Genomic DNA, 19,220 nt, shown 5'->3' on the forward strand with positions numbered 1-19,220 from the left:
CCAGTTGATTGGATCTGAATTATCTAATGTACCATAAAGATTAAACTTCAACTAGGTATTTCTAGAAATCTAATTTATTTACAACTATTATTTTAAGTATCATGATTTAAATAAAAAACACTTACAACTAAAGAAGAAAATAAATCGCAATTCAAATGCCTGATTTAGAGAAATAGAGACATATCACTTATTTTATGTTTCATGATTTCTATATAATAATAATGAACTTGAATAATTTGAATTCTTCAAACATTATGTTTTACGATACATTTGTACATGATTCAGCAATAAGAATTATTTATCAATATATAAAAGGAAAAGGCAGTTATGTTAAAGCAAATAATGATTACAAATCATTTAAATTAAACAAAAAATTTTTACAATGTAACAATGTATGGTTTTTTATGATTGAAGTATATTTTGTTATAAATATTCAATCTAGTTGAAGACTTATATAAAGAGAAAAACATTTGATCTTTTTTGCCCGCTTTCGTTGACTTCAAGTATTTGACATCAGCCTCGATCGTTTAAATTCATTGTCATAGGTAAATCTTCCTCAAATCTGAAGGTGATGTTATCATGTTACATTGTGGACACAACTTTTTCGAACCCTAAAAAAACCAAAAATTCATCATTATATCAGGTGCTGCCATCTTGTGTAGCTTACAGCAGACTGAAGAGACAAAACTTACAAGGGTTCTGAGCCAGCATTCCTCGCAATGAACGTGCCAACAATGTACCGATACTAGTGGCACTGTATACTGGTCCTAAAAAACACAAATTCAATCATGCTTAATTTATAGCCACAAAACTAATCAAATAGTTATACGTAGCACTACAGTTACCCACCATGCATATAAGACACTTGTTTTTATCAGACTTTTTCAATGAATCTTCTTGCTGTCTTATCTTACTTTTCAAAGAATCGATAATTTCTGAAGCAGCACTTCCACACGAAACTCTCTCATTAGCGCTGAAGATAAAAAAAAACAAACATAAAAGTCAGGGGTCACACAATATATGAGGAATGAAGTAAACAAGTGAAGAATACTGACCTACTGGTCGAAGGAACAGCATCGCCATTCTCTGAATTTAAAAGCGTTACTGATTGAGATAAATAACATGAAATATGAATGTATAATATTGCGGAGGTATGGAGTTATAACTTACCACCTATAGACCATCTGTTCATGTCATTTCGCGGTGAATTTGATGAAACAGAATTAACTTCAGTTCGCATGTAAGCGCCGCGCAGTGCATCGCGCTCTTTTTCCTCGAGAGGTTCATCCAGATTACACGGTATTACATCTGCCTCACCGTATCTGAACGCGAACAGTCAAGGGATATTCGAAATGAAAAGTATAGTGAGATATTTGAAATGAAAGGTACTGTCAGGTATCGGAAATAAAGATTTGGTCGGGTATACCAGAATGAAAGCACCGATGCATATCATACAATACTGTTGTTAACGGGCTATCCATATGAAGAATGCATGAAAATATGGCTTTACAGATAGAAGGTCCTACGTTTCAAAGCATAACTGGTATCAATGCATATAGTAAAATCAGAATTCATAAAAGTTCGACCATGTGAGGAAAATTTAGATACTTTATAAAACCTTCCTCCTTGAATTAACATATTTTGTACGAGAGGGTGGTGATTATCACCAAACCACCCATCTGCTTACAGGGGAGATGACAATAACATGTTTATGCTGGTATTCTCAAGTACATACGTAGTAACACTGCGACCACTTGAAAAAATAACCAATTATCACATTTTTAGTAGATTGGAATTAAACAGCTGCTCAAAGTAAGATGGCACGAGAATCAAATACTGTAGTCGATATCAACGGTTCACAGATAACTGATTAATTGGTACAGACGCGCACATGTCTATATTCGTCATTTATTCCAATTAAACTCTTTGAAAGCGATTGATTCCACGGACTGTGTGTTTAACAAGTGGACTTTTTATCAATAGAAATCGATTCAATTTTTCAAAAATACTACAAGAATTTTTCGTTAATGAAAGGATACTGAGGTCGTCCGTAAACATCGCCGTCATCTCCATCAACGTCTAAATTAACATCGTCATCATCTTCACCTCGCGACGACGTTTTAAATCCAGACGCTACAAAAAACGAACAGAACATAATTAATGAGTCACTTTGTTGACATTTCAAGCCAAATGGGCAATAAATTTAGATTTTCCATTTTTTGGACAAGGATCCAGTAGTTGATTTGTTTTTAAGATGTACTAACAATTCATACTTAGACGGATCTTTTTTTTTAAGGGGATAAGGGATTGTGAAGCGACTATTGGTTTCTGTATTCTTACCTTTTAATCCGCCCTCTAACATGGATGAGGCTCGTATTCGAGTTTGTCCACACCACGTATATTCCTCATACTGTTCATCGCCCTCGATATCAACCAGTAATTCCTCTTCCTGTTCTCTCTACAAATAAATCATCTTCATTAAATACTAGAAAATCAACATTGCTACCGGTACATGATTCACCTGAACGGAGTGGACACTATGACCTTCCAACCTATCAATTACCACATCACGGACACAATAACGAAAAATTAAAAATTAAAACTGTTTTTAGAGGGACAGTAGAATTTGTTTCAGGGACAGCAATATGTTTTCAATGGCATCAAAAAAAATAAATAAAATAAAACGCCAGCAGGGACAGTGAGAGATTTTCATTTCCCTGTGGGGAAAAGCAGATTTACTAGGTGAAGTGAAACATATCGATTAACCGCGACGACACTATCTTAGGATTTCAGAATTCGGGGAAAGTATTTTACCTTTTTCAAGCACATATCGACGTGATCACTGAGTTCTTCAGGAGTACCGGTTACTAGTTTATTACATACAGGACAAGTCGTCTCTTCCTGATGACGCTTTTTACGTCCGCGAATGCGGCCTACAAATTATTAACATACATCAGTGAACATTCTTCATTCTTGATATTGTTCATAAATAGAAGAGTGAGTATTCAAGTGTACTTACTGTTCAATCTGTTATTTCTATTAGCCTTCACTCTTTGATATGTCTGCGAAAAGAGTAACATTTTCTCGGATTAGAAAAAAGATCAATTATAAGGTGAAACAATGATGAGGAAATACTATTTACATAACGCCAATTTCACTGATTCAATGTTCGAAGGCGCTTTAAATTAATCCAGTAAAAACGTATGTTGTTAGGAGTCTTATGAATTTTTCTGAATCGGGTTCATGATGAATATTTTCAGGTTTTCAATGCAAACATACCTCATGCCTCGATTGAGCCGCTACCTCCGGAGGAGGCGACTTGGACTTAGTATTACTCGGACTAGGTAACAGCTGTAAATTAAAACCATTCGAAAATTTAAATCATTTTCAAACTTTACTGGTAACGAGACAATACCGGTAGAAAAATTCAAAGAGAAGACGTCTAGTTCTCCCGGGATAAACAGACCTTTCGACCGCCTAAAGGAGTTCCTTCCCTCGATGGCGTTCTCTTGGAATTCTTTAGACTAGAAAACAAAGAAAGTCGCGCTTGAAATCAGCGGAACTAGAACAGAGTGACAATACACATATACATGTATACGTAATACGGTAATAGTGCGCTGTTTTTAATCAACTGACTGAAAATGACAACATGTAATTTAAAGGAGGGAGTGAGGATAGAGAAGACAAACGATGTAGGAGGGGATATTTACACTGATGAACCAAACCCTCAATCACTGATCAACCGTCACTATAAGATTTAGTGCTGGACGACATGATCCGAATACTACAACAAAAACGACTACCGCTTTTAAACCAGACCCAGCAAAACCATTCAAGTCTATTTACCATAATTCAACTATTTCCAAAACAAGAAAATTAACTTTAACAAAGTTTATCGACGCCTTGGAACGTAAGATATGTTGCTTAATATTGTCAATAATGAAATAACAGAAAAGACTTAACAGAAGCAGGATTCAAGCGTGTCTGCGGCGAGTCTCGATCATAAATATATACGAGTTGTTTCATTGTAAACAGTATTGTGTTCGTTATCATTCGAATCAATCGTGAATTAACAAGAGAATTTTCTACGCGTTTCTAATCAAGCTAATCAAAGTTAATTACAACCCGAGGTCGAGATTCATCATGTTTTATGGGTCTGAATGTGGCAGCAGTTGACATAACCTTAATCAAGAAACATCATTAGATCAGTTCTACGCGGCTGGGGTTAAATTTGCGATTTTTAACTTTCCCCTACGGATCGGTCGTTCCTCAGTATTAGTTTTCGAGGAGAAACTTCAAATTTTTTATAGGAATATCCCAATAGTAGACATTCGACTCCTCCTAAATCAGTACCGATTATCTCGGTAAACCGTTAATTCAATGGTTTTGTAAGCAATTAAACTCAGTTTCTAATTCGGTAACCGCCTACTTGGGTAAAAATCCTGGTTCTAACAAAATAATTTTAGGTGCAGTCTACTGTACAACTAAAACATTTCTAAATTGCCTTTTTCTTATAAATTGAAAGAGTTTTAAAGAAGTTTCGGACATTTTTGCCCAAATTAAAGGAGTTTTAAGCAGCACCTTCGAAAGCATTTCCTATTTAGGAGTTTCTATGGAATCAAGGACGAGTAGGGGACCCAGTGAAATATCGCTTTCTACTGTTATTAAACCATGTAATATTTTGATCGCGTATTGATAGAATTGTCGATGGTTTCAATATTGAAATCGCGTGGTCTAAATTCGGGTTAAACTGAAGTGAACAACTATTAACACAGGTGTTTATTAAGAATAGAAATATTGGATTTTTTACAATATTGGATAATAATAAATAACTACAAAGAACCAATTCTCGATAAATGTAAGGTAATTAGGATGTGAATTGAAGTATCTAACAAACTAAAAATCTAATTATCAGATAAGAGTTTATATACAGTGTATGATCTAATAAACCAGAATCTTACACATCAGGCGATCAAAAATTCCCTGATTTTTCCCTAACCCTTGACCAAAAATTCCCTGATTGAATTCTAAGATATCCTCAGCAGGGGCTTTTTCTTATAAAGAAGACACCAAATTCAAATTCCCTGATTTTTAAGAATCAAGATTTCCCTGAATTTCCACGCGAAGAAAAATAAATCCGCTATTCCCTGATTTTGCCTATTTTGTTAGAAGCCATATTATAAATAGCTCAAAGACAAAAATGAAGATGTCAGTTGAATAATGTTGTGTTTATTCCAGCGCAGGCTTCACTGTTCTCGCAGTTCTGACAATGATTGCGAAATAATGGGCTCCGTGAAACTCTGCTAAAAGCTTAGTGAAATATGGACCGGTTCAGTTCATATTTTACAAGTCCTGCCACCCAGAAGCGCAAAAATATCCAACAGATGCCGAACAGATCGCTATATATATATATAGTGTCTTATACGCCGAATCTAAAAATTCTTCGCGAAGTAGAAATTGTCAGGAGTTGTTTCTACTAGATCAGTTAATATCAATTATACACCTCGCGTACGCTTAGAATTCCAATTCGTGAAAAGTAATCTCGCGAAAAAACAAAGAGCGGATTGACGGATAGATTGCAGGAGAATCCCTCCAGTACGATAACTGACATTAAATAAAATTACCAGAGACTAACGTTAAACTTTGATTGCGACGAGGATTCGCGTCGGTAATTCGCGAGCTCGATGCTATCAATGTCGCCTAATCCTCTCTAACTTCTTTCACGATCCGCGTCGAGCAACTTATCATATAATAATCAAATTTCATCAAAGCTAAATAATCTGTAATTTGTCTCGTCGACTGATTCATAGTGACTAGTAAAGCCTGGCGATGATAGCTCAGGTTCTATAAAACACGCAGTAATTGGCCTGGATCAAAATGGCTATAGATTCTGATGTGATGCATAAAAAGCCGACAAATTTCCCATTTATGCTAGCGATCTGTATGCTCTTGACCTTTTCTCTATCAGTTCTGACAATCTTGATTTGTGAACTAGTGTCATCAGGCGATCGTTAGACGTTGTTTTCAGTGATAGAGTGTAAAGCTCGGACTTTAAGAGTATTATAGCGCGGCTCGACGCCAGATCAAAATCTACTCAGGTTGCTATTAGCGACAGATCAGCCAATCACTTTACCTGGTAATTTTCTCGAGCTTTTCCAGTTCGCTCGTGAAATGACTTTCCACTTCGCCGATTCGTAAAGTTAAACCGCACACGGGACAACACGGGAACTGACCGTCGACGATAAACTTCTTACGAATGGATCCTGAAATGAGAAACAACATTTCAATATCGATTTTCATCCATAAACGCATCAAGTTCATGACTTGACAACAGGAAACGCTTCAAATTATCAGGACAGATCTAGAGGTAACCTGATATATTCGAGAATTCTACGTTAGTGTCCTTTGAAATAAAGCGTTTCCCTCGATTGACTATGAAAGCCTCCCTCTAAATGGTCCTATAAATTGTAGCGTTTATTTTGGATACTGGGAATACACTTCGTTAAGGCCCCTCAATTTTCGTTCGATACTGTCTAGCCCTGAACCCGGTTCCGCTGCTGATAATGAACTGGTAGAAATGAGAAAAGTGAAGTCCGATATTAATAAGACACGGACGAAGTTGTTTACACGAGCAGAATTGTAGACACATCAATAACACTAAAGACGAAGCGTGAACAAAATGATCACGCGACTGGCGCAAGAAATGACCATCTCCAAACTGACAAAATCAAGAGACTACAAACAACAATAGCAGTTGTGAAATTAAACACGTGAAGGAGATTGTCAATAGTTGACTGCGCAGTCCATCGAACTAACTGGTCATTCCAGTGGCTACCCTACAACTCATCCCGCGCTGCGCTCTACAAAAATACTCCCATCCATAAAAACTATTTTTCTTTTTTTTTCATGTACACATATGAATGATAAATGTGTTAGCGATGACGTTACCTCCGAGGTGTTTTATCTTTAAAAACAATCCGATTGGCGACAGGTTTCCACGTCGAGCTTAATTGGTTTTATCTACGACGAGGAAACTTTGCGACCGCCGAAGTTCACACTGAATAAATTATACGTTCGTTTGTAGTTGTTTTTGTTATCGTGAAACGCGTGTTTTATACTTTGTTTCCTCATGATCCATCATTGTAGATATCGGTTTAAACGCTTCGGGGCTTCGTATCTGTAACATCGGACTATTGTTCGACGACCGCGTTTCCAGTCCGGTCCTCATAATAGAGATACCCAAACGACACGATTACGGGCGCGATTACCGACTCGTACGTAAGCTACGAACGCAACCGCCCAATTTTTCGACGATTTCGTTTAATAAAGAAAAATTTGAACGCTGATCTTTGTGAATAGTCCCAACAGAAAACTCATCAATTAGATGAATATCAGCTATTAGAAACATTCAGTGCGCCGCAGGGAAGAACATCTTCACCGCAAAATATAATCAGTAACACATCCTGCAACCAATATTCTATTTCCATTTATCATTGAGACTGTCACCTAAACTTTTCAAGAGTCGATTTCAAGCCAGAAATTCATTAAGAGATAACAACCGAAGCAGGTTATCTCCGCATGGAATAATTATCACCTACAAATATGGTAAAAGGTCATAAGTTTTGCATAATTTACTATTTCATATTGAATATATCGCGAACATGGGCAACGTTCAAACATTTTCATCACAAAACCGATTCAAACGTCGTAAAGTTTATTAAAAAATCGTTTCAAAATGGCTGCAATCTTCACTTTTACTCCAAAATGAATTCAAATAATTTGCTCGTAACTTGTAATCAATTCGTCTGAAATTCAGAACGTTTCTGTAGTTTTATACGTATTTCACCAAACAAAGTGATCGATCATCCTCAAAAAGTTTCTCGTGTTAAACTGTTTATACTCGTTGGAAAATTTAAACTGGAACAAAATTCAACCCACTCTTCAATAAAACTATCATTATGAGAACTATTGAGATTTGGAATATTGGACATATTTATCTGAGGCCCTGTCAATGTGACAGCTTGCTTTATTTCAGTTTAAATGAAAACCTTTGTCAACGTTGTATATATACATGTCAAAGGAAAAACATTTTCTGATGAAATGAAGGGTGGATGTTACCCGTATATACATCTGCGACCATCTAATCTTCTTAAATTTCTGGCATTCATCAATTCAAGTATATTCAAAACGCATATATTTGCGAGTATAGATGACGGTATTTTATAGTCATCAGAGGAGACTACAGAAAAAAAACCTATCATTAATTTTGATGAAGAAACACCTGCTTTACTCGAGACACTAAGAAGCATTTTATTTAAAACATATCTATTCAATACAAATGGCGACACTTGTTAAACGTGAATGCAATAACTCCTCGCAATCAGATCTACGCATGCTGCTGGTTCTCGATAATCCGTCCCATCAGACAAAAAGGGACGACTTTATTTCTAGTTTAAATACATCGATTCTTCAATCATCATTAAAATCCAATACGTACAATACGCATTTAGTACGTCGATTAGTACGTCGATAAGTCCGAGAGCAAAGAGTATTAAAACACATAATCCTCGAATCAGTAAAGAATAACTGCTAAATTATTGTGCCCTTTACAACTACCCGCAATAATACATATACATTTATATCATCTAATTTCTTTCTACCGGTCTAGAATTTGAAACGAAATATCAAAACATGAGAAACCATAATTTTACTTTATCAAAAAAATTGTAATTTTACTTAATCAAAAAATGTGATATTAAAACACAGCGAAACGTTTTCAAACATCCAAATTGTTTGAGGTCAGAGATTTGTTAGTGAAGGATTTTGAATGATATAACTCGTCAATAGAAGAATGTCTATCCAGGTGGTGTAACAACATTTATCAAGCGAACAATTCAACACGATTATTTATGAACTAGGAAAATGTTTTTCACGCCGCACGAGAAAAGCTTTTTATAAACTTTGCAAAATCAGTGGAAAAAGACATTTTCAGGTCATCGAAGCGAACGGACTGAGGACAATCGGTGAATCGGGCGGAGGACAATCGGTGAATCGGGCGGACGACAATCGGTGAATCGACGTTCATTCCAAAACGTTGAGTTCCGTTTAATAACTAATTTAGCGTCGGATACGGCAGGAAACAGACGCAAGTTGAGAAAAATAAAAACTCGTTTTTACGGCGAAATGTCCGGCGCGTATTCAACGTTGACAGTCGACACCGACAACAAAACAAAGTCATTCATCATACGCGACTATATCCGAGCGGAACCGCCCTCCGTCCGCGACTATCAACTTAAACACATCGACATCGATGACATCAAAGACCTAAAGTCAGGCCGGTTAATAGACTTCATCGTCACCTGGGATACATTTTCCCAATAAAACGCATCAAAGTGTTAAACGTGACCCAAAGTTTGAAATTAGCCAAATATAATCGTATGATGGTTAATTCAGATTATACACCTCACTAACCGCATCTAAAACATCGCTTTATTCAACACGTTCAGCGCCTCTGGCTATTTTTTGGCATCGTAAGAAGATGTATGAAGCTAATACGTGCACTTTAGTGCGTCGAGTGAAACCTCCAGAAACATCAAACTTAAGATCTTTCTTGGCCCGTGAAAATTTGTCGGAATTTTTTGTAATATTCACAACAGGGACGATCATAATGTGAATGGCTTAAATCCAAATGATGACTTAAGCCAGGTGTCGGTCGGCACCAGCGACTTCTATTGACGCAATTCTTTGCGACTACCCCTAACGACTCGTCGACCTACACACCCGCGTCACTAACAGTCACCAGTGCTATGAATAGCACATAAATCACACTTAGTACTTATACAAATTGGGATTCAAAAATGGACAATCATTTTAGTTATGCGACGACTTAAGCATGTTTGACCATATACAGTTAATGTCAGCCGGTCGGGAGTGATATTCGATCATTGGATGAGTCTACTGAAGCCACGCAGCCCACGCACGCACGTCTGAGATAAACTACACTACGTATAACAATATCTATTGTATGCGGCGGTTTCTACAAAATACACAACACAAAACAAACTGCGAAAATTGAATTAGAAACGTCTAAAACAGTAATTGAGTCGCTACATATCTGGAGAGAACGGGCTATAACTAAGTAGTCGTCAGTGAGGTGAAAGTAATCATCGCCGATCCACTTTCGATTAGTTTCAATCTGTTCAACGAAACACTTCGCTTTTAATCAGCCGAATTTCATCGGTCATTTGTCATATTTGCTTCATTAAAGAAATTTTCATCGAGACTCTCGATATCTATTCACTTCTATTGTTGCGAGTGAAAACCGCTCGACGCGGGACCCGGCGCGTATTTCACAATTAACAGCCTCTCCGCGCAAAAATATGCCATTAACTGACGAAAATGGCTTTGAAGAATTTAATCTGAAAAGAACGGTAAAGTAAGACGAGTTTGTCGGGGAAGGTTTGCTGGAATTTTTCAATATCGCCGACGAACGTAGTTTATTTGTTGTCAGCCAGTATTTTATGACCGCGCTATTTATTATCGTATCATCATCGTCGTTAGACCCTGAAACTCGAGTTACCCGAGTTACCACTCGGTGCAAAACATTATTAAACAGCAACGACGATCGTTGACATAGCTCGGTGTCAAAGACTGTCGGATCGGTCGCGATTAAGTCGTGACAGCGGATGCCAAGATCATCGCAGACTTAATCATCAAAAACTCATCACGTGAAACGCACCTTGGCAACGCAGTTATAAAACTCTAGTTAATTTGTTTGGTTGTATTGTTGTTGGGTGGAGAAGGTGCGATGATGCGTCGTATATCCTATCGATGAATTTGATCGCAGCTATTTTCCGATCTTTGATCTAATCGAGTGTCGGTTATTGGAACGTCTTTCGTCGGGGCGTCTCTGTCAAAAATATCGCCCGTTCTGACTGACGGATTTTAATAAATCTATCTTCAGCAGTTGCGACCGTGCGCTAGAGAGAAAGTTTCCCATGTTATTCACTCCCGAACGAAGAACTGACGAAGAAAATAATGTCACGACTGCAACTTTTATTTGACTTTATTTCCCCGACTATTCTCTGACATCCAAGTTGTTTTCTCTTGATTTTATCGACTAAGAATCCAATAAATTAACACAGTCAAATACGTAAGACATAGACAGAAACTGTTTGATTTTACGTGTGATCTAACAATCTCGAAAAATTTCCAAGATTTTTCCCTGACTTTTCAGCTTTTTAACAAAATTCCCCGACAATTCCGCGACTTGTCTGAAAGAAAAGAAATTTCCCTGACTTTTCTTTGATTTCCAGGTAAGACGCCGACCTGAATGTAAATCGACCGTCGAAACATCGAAGATACCTAGAAAATAGCCTCATTCTCGCGACATAATCCCGAATCGTTACGCGAAATGATGACTATTTAGTGGCGTCAGTTTCGCGGCGAAACGATTCGAACTTAAGAAATAGAGTAGACGATCAACATTAATCAAAAACACGACGCAAAACAACTCGACCAATCACCGACGACGATTACAATAAATGAACAGTGATTAGGCAATCTACTGACGAGAAACAGTGGGATTAATTTGCGAAATGAAAACCTCGGCGAAATTGTCTCCGCAACGCGTGATTAATGAGAGCAATATACATCGAGATTGTCAGTCACCGCGTATTAACCAATAAACTATTTACACTAGCCAGATCTAAACTGTCATCAACTTTGTAAAATTCCACTGAATCTTACGTTAATTTACAGACGATCTTACGGCGATATTTCAGGCTTTGATGTTTCAGCCTGGTTTCACTCGGGGGACCTCTCGCTGTCAATAACTTCATTCTCTCTGATGTCCGCGTGGATTAAAGTATACACTTCGGTTCGGTTTACGACCGAATACCGAATATCATTCAAAAACCGTCTTAAATCATCGAACTCACTGAGAGCACGAAGTCAGCGTTAAAGATCTGACGAGGGTCTTTTAGAGTTTTAGAAGAAACATCATTTAAAATGAATTAGCGCCTTATCTATTTACATAACCCGAGACGTTTTATTGACTCGAACTGCCATAAATTCTATCGGATTTGACTGACCACTCAAACCCAGGTGTTCATTATTTCTATAGGAGAAATGGCACGTTTTTGTCAGTGAATCGGAATCTACGTGATTTGAGCGCTAAGTTTGAGTTTCAGTTGGTTGGTTACGAGACTCGTCTATCATTTTATTGCATTTAAACCCTGTACGGATTAAAGCTGGTAATTTACACGCAGGCTACAAATCCCCTAACATTTTCTGAAGATCACAAAACTATGAGAGATTTTTAACTTATATCGACCTCCTGCCAGCAAATACAGTTTGCCCCACCCAGCTTTGAAATTATCATGAAATGGTTTTTCCATGTAGAGTCAACCACTGATTTAGATCAACCCCTGATAAAGAGCATCTATTTCTGAGAATTGACCAGTATTTCATCTTGGAACTAGTCAAAATTAAACCCCGAGTTACTGCTTTAATCTCTATAGCGCCAAAATTCAAAATCACCAATGACATCGGGGCTTGACTGATCATACTGGACCCGGTTTGACTCGATTCACCTTGTACTGGTTTCTAGACACGTCGTTCAAACCAATAGTTAACACAAATTCCGTATTCAGAAATCACCTGTTGTTAAAAACCGTAGCTAACAATAGTTTTCTATGCTCGGGAAAAAGCTTCAAAAGTCAGATGGAGATTACCAAGTCCGACCAAGAATAAAAGCACTTTTTTCTCAATGACATAATCAAGTTACGGCGTTGCCTACAGATGAGGTGCTTAAGCTTATTGGTTGTTCGGGAAAGGTCTATTTTGCCGATGTTGGGCGAGTGAAATGGACACTACTAGATGAAATGACCAGCATATAAATCGTACGAGAGAGTTGTCAGTAAATGTACAAGACGTCGACTAACAGACAAGAGTACATGTAATTTAGTGTAATGGGTTGATGTTCAGCAGTAGTGATTGCTCATTAGTGAGGTACATGAAAATCGGATGATTCATGAATATTGAACATGGTTTCATATTCTTCTTAAAAGGTTTCTTAACTCAACATTCTCAAACTGAAAGACGCACCAAAAGAATAGACGGGAAACTGTCCGATAAGTAGAAACAAAATCGCCTTTCGTTAAGTAGTACATTGTACCGACACAATACAATAAGATCAGTAGCAATTATTCAAGTTGACAATTTTAGTTTCAATTTTCAGAAACAAGTTGAATTTCGTATACCTCATCATTTTTAGTGAAACTTTTTAAGGAAGTTTATTCCAAGAGTTTAATATCAGGGTCGTTTATAAATTTAGTATGCAAAATATTGCTAATGCAATTTTTGCAAAATTAAACGTCATACTATAGTAAGAAGCGACCAACCTTACCCACAAAAAGCATACATTTTAGGGATAGCTAGCCACTAACAGGGAGGGAGGATCCTGCACTTACTTCAATCAGGATAAAATTGGGCAGAAAAAAGCTCAAAAGGGCAATTTTTGCGCAACCAGTTGAAAATCCTGGAAAAACTTCCAAATACGTGCCGAATGGCCTTTTTATCCATTTGCCCTATGGCAAGACCCTCAAATCTTGCTCCTGCCTAATAATTGAAATATTTACTTACTTCTGAGATGACGTCCCTCATCGCTAGGCGTATGTCGACCCTGTGAGTCGCCACTTTCAGATAAACCTTCAGAACTGATGTCGTAACTCAGTGAATTCGGAGTCGTGTTATTTCTATCCTCTTTATTTAATGAATGAATGACGAGATTTTCCGGAGTGTCTTTATCACTGCAGCTGCTGTCGTTATAAAGTCGATTTAAATCAGATTCGCGAAGTTTCGAGCGTTTCGCCGGTAGAAACGCCGAATGGTACGGTTCGCGATCGTCGGTACCTGCGGACGACTGCAGCGGCCGGAACGCACCAGTCGCAGACGGGTTCAGGTGCGCCACCGGATGCTGAACGAACGGCATGTGCATCGGAGCGTAGAGAGGAGGGAAACCTTCCTGACGGAACATCGGGTACGCGGCCGATGTAAACGGAACGTCCTTGTCCGGGGCCCCGGAGAAATTGTGCGCCGGTAAACGCTGCTGGTCGTCTCGATTCGTCGCATCAGATGCGGCAGTCGACGCTAGGACCATCAGCGCCGGGGACGTCAGCGGGTTCGGAAGAAACGTCGAATTCTCCATATCTCCATCAGTGCCAGCCGCTCCCAGAGACTGTGGATGAAAAAATGGACGTCCCCAAAAATTAAAACGAAACATGTTTGTGATATGTGTATAATCACCAGCCATACTAAATATACGCAATAGTGCGAAAAGTGTCTGCTAGAATAAATCAGTAGCCAAAATAACAGCGCGACGCGAGACGACACTGAGTTGACAACAGTAGGCAGTAATGTACATGTGTGAAGTACCGACTACTCAGGCATTCTACAACAAGATCTATTCACAGCTCCCATTTTCGCCAGTTGCAATGATTATTTCAACTCCAACCGACAAATAGCAGGCATGAAGGTGGGGTACCCCTAGTTGGCTGGTATAATCAATATGCATTAGTGGGCGTGAACAATTGGACGCCCCAATGAGGATCAACCCAGTAATGACGCGCTACGTCGCCGGGGAATCACCCCGGGAGAGAGCGCAACTCTACATATAAACAATGATGTGCTTTAGGACGAGTGACAAGCGCCGCTTTGACGGCAAATAACAGACAAACGACACGAACAAACGTGGAACTACCGGGCCATTTAATTAGATGTAACTTTCACGATTTCTAATTATAATCGGTTGAGATAAATACGACACGGATGACGCCACAAATTCACGATACAAATTACCCACCATGAACATTAACTGTGTACTGTTCTTTACTGTCAGCCTCTTTCTCGTATTGGGATTCCCCATCATCTAGATGGCAGCACCGTCTAAACTCTCTGCCGTCTCGCGTTCTTGAGAAAATAAAATAATTCGTTTTTGTTAGCTTGAAGTATATATATTAGATACGACAATTCTTATAAAGCAACCAAAAAGTGCATGGTTTTGTAATTCTTCCCTTTGCTCCTTATATGAAGTAAAAATAATCTATCCACTCGTTTATGTTAGTCTCCTAGTCATTTACCAGGAGGCTCAGTTGTTTTGATCCCATATTTCCAGAACAAAAAAAAACAAAAAATAAACAAACTACAATAATTTAGAGTGAATTAATCAATTTATTCAATTTCGGTATTGCATCACAGAGAGTGAAGTCCCTATATATTTTACAAATAGACATCTGAGATACACTAGTAGTATTCTGCATAGCACCATTGGAGAAATTCCTTTGAAAAAAATACACAACGAATTATACACAATAAAATAAACAAAAGAAACAAAACATTTAAGAGAATGCATACGCAACAAGGAATTCAACACATAAAATTCAAAAGGTAAATTTCCCTCGGTGAGAAAACTTAGTATATTCTATATTCTGTACTGCTTTAATGTATCGCAATATGAGATCCATACCACTACATACAGGACTATATCATACAAAGCATAACATATATTCACACATACTTCCCATTTCGGTATTATTGTTACTTTTTCATATACATACGATGAATATGCATTAAATCCTAAAACTATTCAGTCCATGTGTCATAAGACTTGCATCAATTCAAAATTCAACCATGTTTTGATTACTGTATTGTTAAATGAGTATAAAAATATTATTTACATTAGTTTATAATTTTAGAATGAACTATGACTGTTCCGAGCCGTTTCACAAAAACGGTTAACGCCTAAATCGATTTTAGACAAACTGAATTAATGATGAAATTTAATCGATTTAATCGGGTCAAAGTTTTTTTGTGAAACTGGGCCCTGTAGTTTAGTCTTTCTAGGTACAGCTCGGGTTGATGAATTTAATGTTGAAATAGCTATCATTTTAAGTAGACACTGTTGCAATTACTTCTGTAAAACTTTTTACAAGCCAACAATGCTTATGGTCCGGCAAAGCTGCAGTTGTTGAATTCAGTAAATCAAATTTCACATTTAGACAACAGCTTACTATATATGTACACAATTTGAAAGAAAACATGTAGAAAGTGTCCAAGACTAATCTCTTTATATACATATACAATGTACCTACACGTAGTAGCGCTATACATAAAATGTTCAGCATCTTAATCTGCACAAATGCTTCTCATATTTTCCCCATTAATGAACGTCTCTAAGTTAAATAATGAATATTGCATAATATTGAATTAAGCCTGCTGCCATTTGCACCGACACCGTATTCATTCATTTATTATTTCTATGTAAGATCACAGTCTGAGGACGAATAATATCTGTCTATGAATTGTGTTAAGCTTATCTTCGTTGTGTGCCGCCAAAACCTGAAACAACAGAATACAATAAGATCATCGTATTGCTTAGACTTTATTACTGTAAAAAAAAAATATCTTATAAAATGTAAGATCAGACTCGATCGATGATTACGAACCAGAAGCAGTACGAGATGACTCTGAACTATTGCCGCCAAATGCAGAATCAGAGAATGAATCTGATGACCAACTACTACCGCTAGTCCAACCTCGCCGACGCGTTGTTCCGTGAGTGGTCGTTGTTCCGCTGTTTCCGAAGAAATAACCGGCTAATCCTCCCAACGCTGCACCGGTCCAAAAACCTCCAAACCCTGTATCATTATCGTTGCGCGTTGTTGTGCCATAGTTTGTACGACATCCGCCTGGAAATATCAAACAATCACTGTTTACATCAACAACACCATCAAAATGACACGTAAATAGCAATAAGAAATACTATTTGACACATATCAAAATATCATATAAAAATATAGATATGTCTTGATTTAAGTAATGTGATGACTTAAAGCGAGTTTGACTAAAGTTTGTTCAAATTCACAAAAATGAAAACTTTTCATTACACATGAATGTGACATACCTGGATATGAACTTCCCCTTGGCATATATTCAGGACGGAATCCCGGTGGTGGAGGTGGAGCTGATGGACCGAATCCACTATCGTAAGAGGAATAAGTATCATCGGAATCCATTGAACTTCCGTCGTATCTATAATCGTGCTGGTTTCCGATGCAAGTTTTGTAAATTGCGTAAATAATCAAACCGACAATAACGAGCATGATCAAATCTCCGATGACTGATGTTCCCTTAGTGAGTTGTTTGTAATATCTGTAATATTAAAAGTTCAAACATCACAAAAAAATCAATATAATTACAGACCTGCAGAATTATATATGAGCAGCACATTTATAGATTATTATTAGAGAACTATTAGAGACCTGTAGAATTACATAGGAACAGAGAATTATAGATTATTATTATCATAGAGAACTCACCCTCCATACGAAGATCCATATTCTTTATTTCCATAATAGCTACTGCCTCCGTGAGCCCTCTTCTTATATCCAGCTTCAGTGAGATCGATGGTGTATTCCAACTGTATAACGAATAAAATAATCATCAATATAATCATCGCGATTTAAGAAGTACGAGTCGATTAACGATTAAATACCGACCCCGCATGATCCTCTCAGAATATACGGATCATCTCTGTATTCATAGCCTTCACATGATACTTCAACTCGACCAAAACGATATGAATTATCCATATCCGTCTTACATTCCCACTAGATTAGGTATAAAATACAATACATCAGAAAATAAATCAAATACATCAGTTTTACTCATATCAAATAATTCACAAACAACAATTATTATCATATCCACTGTTAATCATTAAGCCTTTATTTACTGTGCTATTTACTGTGCTATACTGGTGACCCAGCTGCATCAACCCCACTGTGCCATGTATTCATATAATTGTTGATTCGTTAAAATTGTTCTATTGAAAGATGACAGCATCTGTCAAACATCAGCAGTGAAAGGGTAAAATGTATGTGTGATTTTTTTCACATGTCTATTATCAGATTAGTATTCGACTTCCTAGTTACACTTGCCAACTCATCACCAAATAGGGGCCTAGATTTCTATCCTTTCATTTCATGTATTTGGATAAAAAGGATAAAAATAGACCATTTTCAACGATTCAATATTTCACTTACCTGAACATCATAGCCATCTGAACCGCGATTGTAACACTGAACGACATTAGGAGTAAAACTATTACAACCAGCAGTACCACCAATACATTTAACCTGCAAATAAAAATGAAATATGAAAATCAGCTGCTATTGAATTTCCTAGGGGCCAGCTGCGCAGTCATAGCTTAAAAATAAAGCAAATTAAGACCAGTCTTAAAGATAAGACCATTTTTAAAATCAAGTCACGACTGCGCAACTAGTCGTTGAAATTAAGAATGTCAATAGAGGAGTACGTACCTGAGGTATAGGGCTACTTCTTCGCGCATTGGTCATCTTTCCATTGTATAATGTTAGTACTTGAATATCCGACAGTCGCATTTTTCTATCAGCTAAAAATTGAGAAGAATATTATTTATCAAACAAAGTTTGTTAAACAGTTTCTACATCCACAATCAGCAGTCAATCGAAATTACTTACCAGATACAAGTATATTCATCTCCGCAGCGATGGTAAGGAGAACTAATGGTAAATAATCCATGATTTTTAATGCTAATTTACTTTTGGAGATCATATTGCTTACGTACACATTCACAGCTGGAAATGAAAGAAAATGTGACAATCAGCGGTGAGTGGTGTAAAAACAAGTTTAATTCAAGGCCTTTAACCGGCCTTTTAATTCATCCACAATGATTCTTATTATGGAATAGAATCTTAGAATAACCCCGGCTAAAGCATACAAAATATGAAACCTACTTGATGACGATTTCTAGCCTTTCGAGATGTCTGTCTGTGTCGAATGATGAAATCTATTTGCTGTTTTTGCGTGGAAATTTCAAGAATATTAAACACTGAATCGACTTATCATTTTTTCGCCGAACAACAAATGATTTCCGCAATGTTACGCGCTATCTGCCTGGAAATAGTTTTGGGGAAGCCCTTATATTTTGTGTTATTTAAGCGTCTATAATTACCTTTTCTCCCATCTAACTAAATTAATAACAATTTAGAATAAACATCTTGATCGAATATTAGTTGACATGTTTATAATGAGTAAATAATTGCGGGGCTAATCGCGGATGAATTTAGAATATTTGATGCCTCGTCAGCTTTACGGTGCATTATGGGATAAATTCAACC

At 37.3% G+C, this 19,220-nt stretch overlaps 2 protein-coding genes across 3 annotated transcripts; both read right to left on the minus strand.

The window, feature by feature from the left end:
- Positions 1–134: 134 nt before the first annotated feature.
- Positions 135–14,983, minus strand: LOC141899622 (E3 ubiquitin-protein ligase RNF220-like). 2 transcript variants are annotated; one of them, XM_074786037.1, is made up of 14 exons: positions 14,864–14,983; positions 13,645–14,239; positions 6,134–6,263; positions 3,467–3,524; positions 3,280–3,351; positions 3,020–3,062; positions 2,815–2,933; positions 2,341–2,458; positions 2,040–2,133; positions 1,171–1,322; positions 1,056–1,086; positions 850–973; positions 693–767; positions 135–611 (listed from the first exon to the last, which is right to left on the minus strand). In XM_074786037.1, the coding sequence occupies exons 1-14, from the start codon at positions 14,927–14,929 to the stop codon at positions 540–542; spliced, it is 1,749 nt and encodes a 582-aa protein (XP_074642138.1). In that variant the 5' UTR covers positions 14,930–14,983; the 3' UTR covers positions 135–539. The 2 variants fall into 2 exon arrangements, with proteins under 2 accessions (XP_074642138.1, XP_074642137.1); XM_074786036.1 differs by lacking the exon at positions 14,864–14,983 and having other exon boundaries at positions 13,645–14,430.
- Positions 14,984–15,197: 214 nt separating this feature from the next.
- Positions 15,198–18,987, minus strand: LOC141899234 (store-operated calcium entry-associated regulatory factor-like). The gene is made up of 9 exons (XM_074785413.1): positions 18,837–18,987; positions 18,561–18,677; positions 18,381–18,472; positions 18,105–18,197; positions 17,559–17,669; positions 17,379–17,479; positions 16,964–17,211; positions 16,506–16,748; positions 15,198–16,398 (listed from the first exon to the last, which is right to left on the minus strand). Exons 2-9 carry the CDS (start codon positions 18,652–18,654, stop codon positions 16,373–16,375), a joined length of 1,008 nt encoding a protein of 335 aa, XP_074641514.1. The 5' UTR covers positions 18,655–18,677; positions 18,837–18,987; the 3' UTR covers positions 15,198–16,372.
- Positions 18,988–19,220: the final 233 nt, after the last annotated feature.

Source organism: Tubulanus polymorphus, chromosome 2 (assembly GCF_964204645.1).
Source record: "Tubulanus polymorphus chromosome 2, tnTubPoly1.2, whole genome shotgun sequence".
Taxonomy (NCBI): Eukaryota; Metazoa; Nemertea; class Palaeonemertea; order Tubulaniformes; family Tubulanidae; genus Tubulanus; species Tubulanus polymorphus.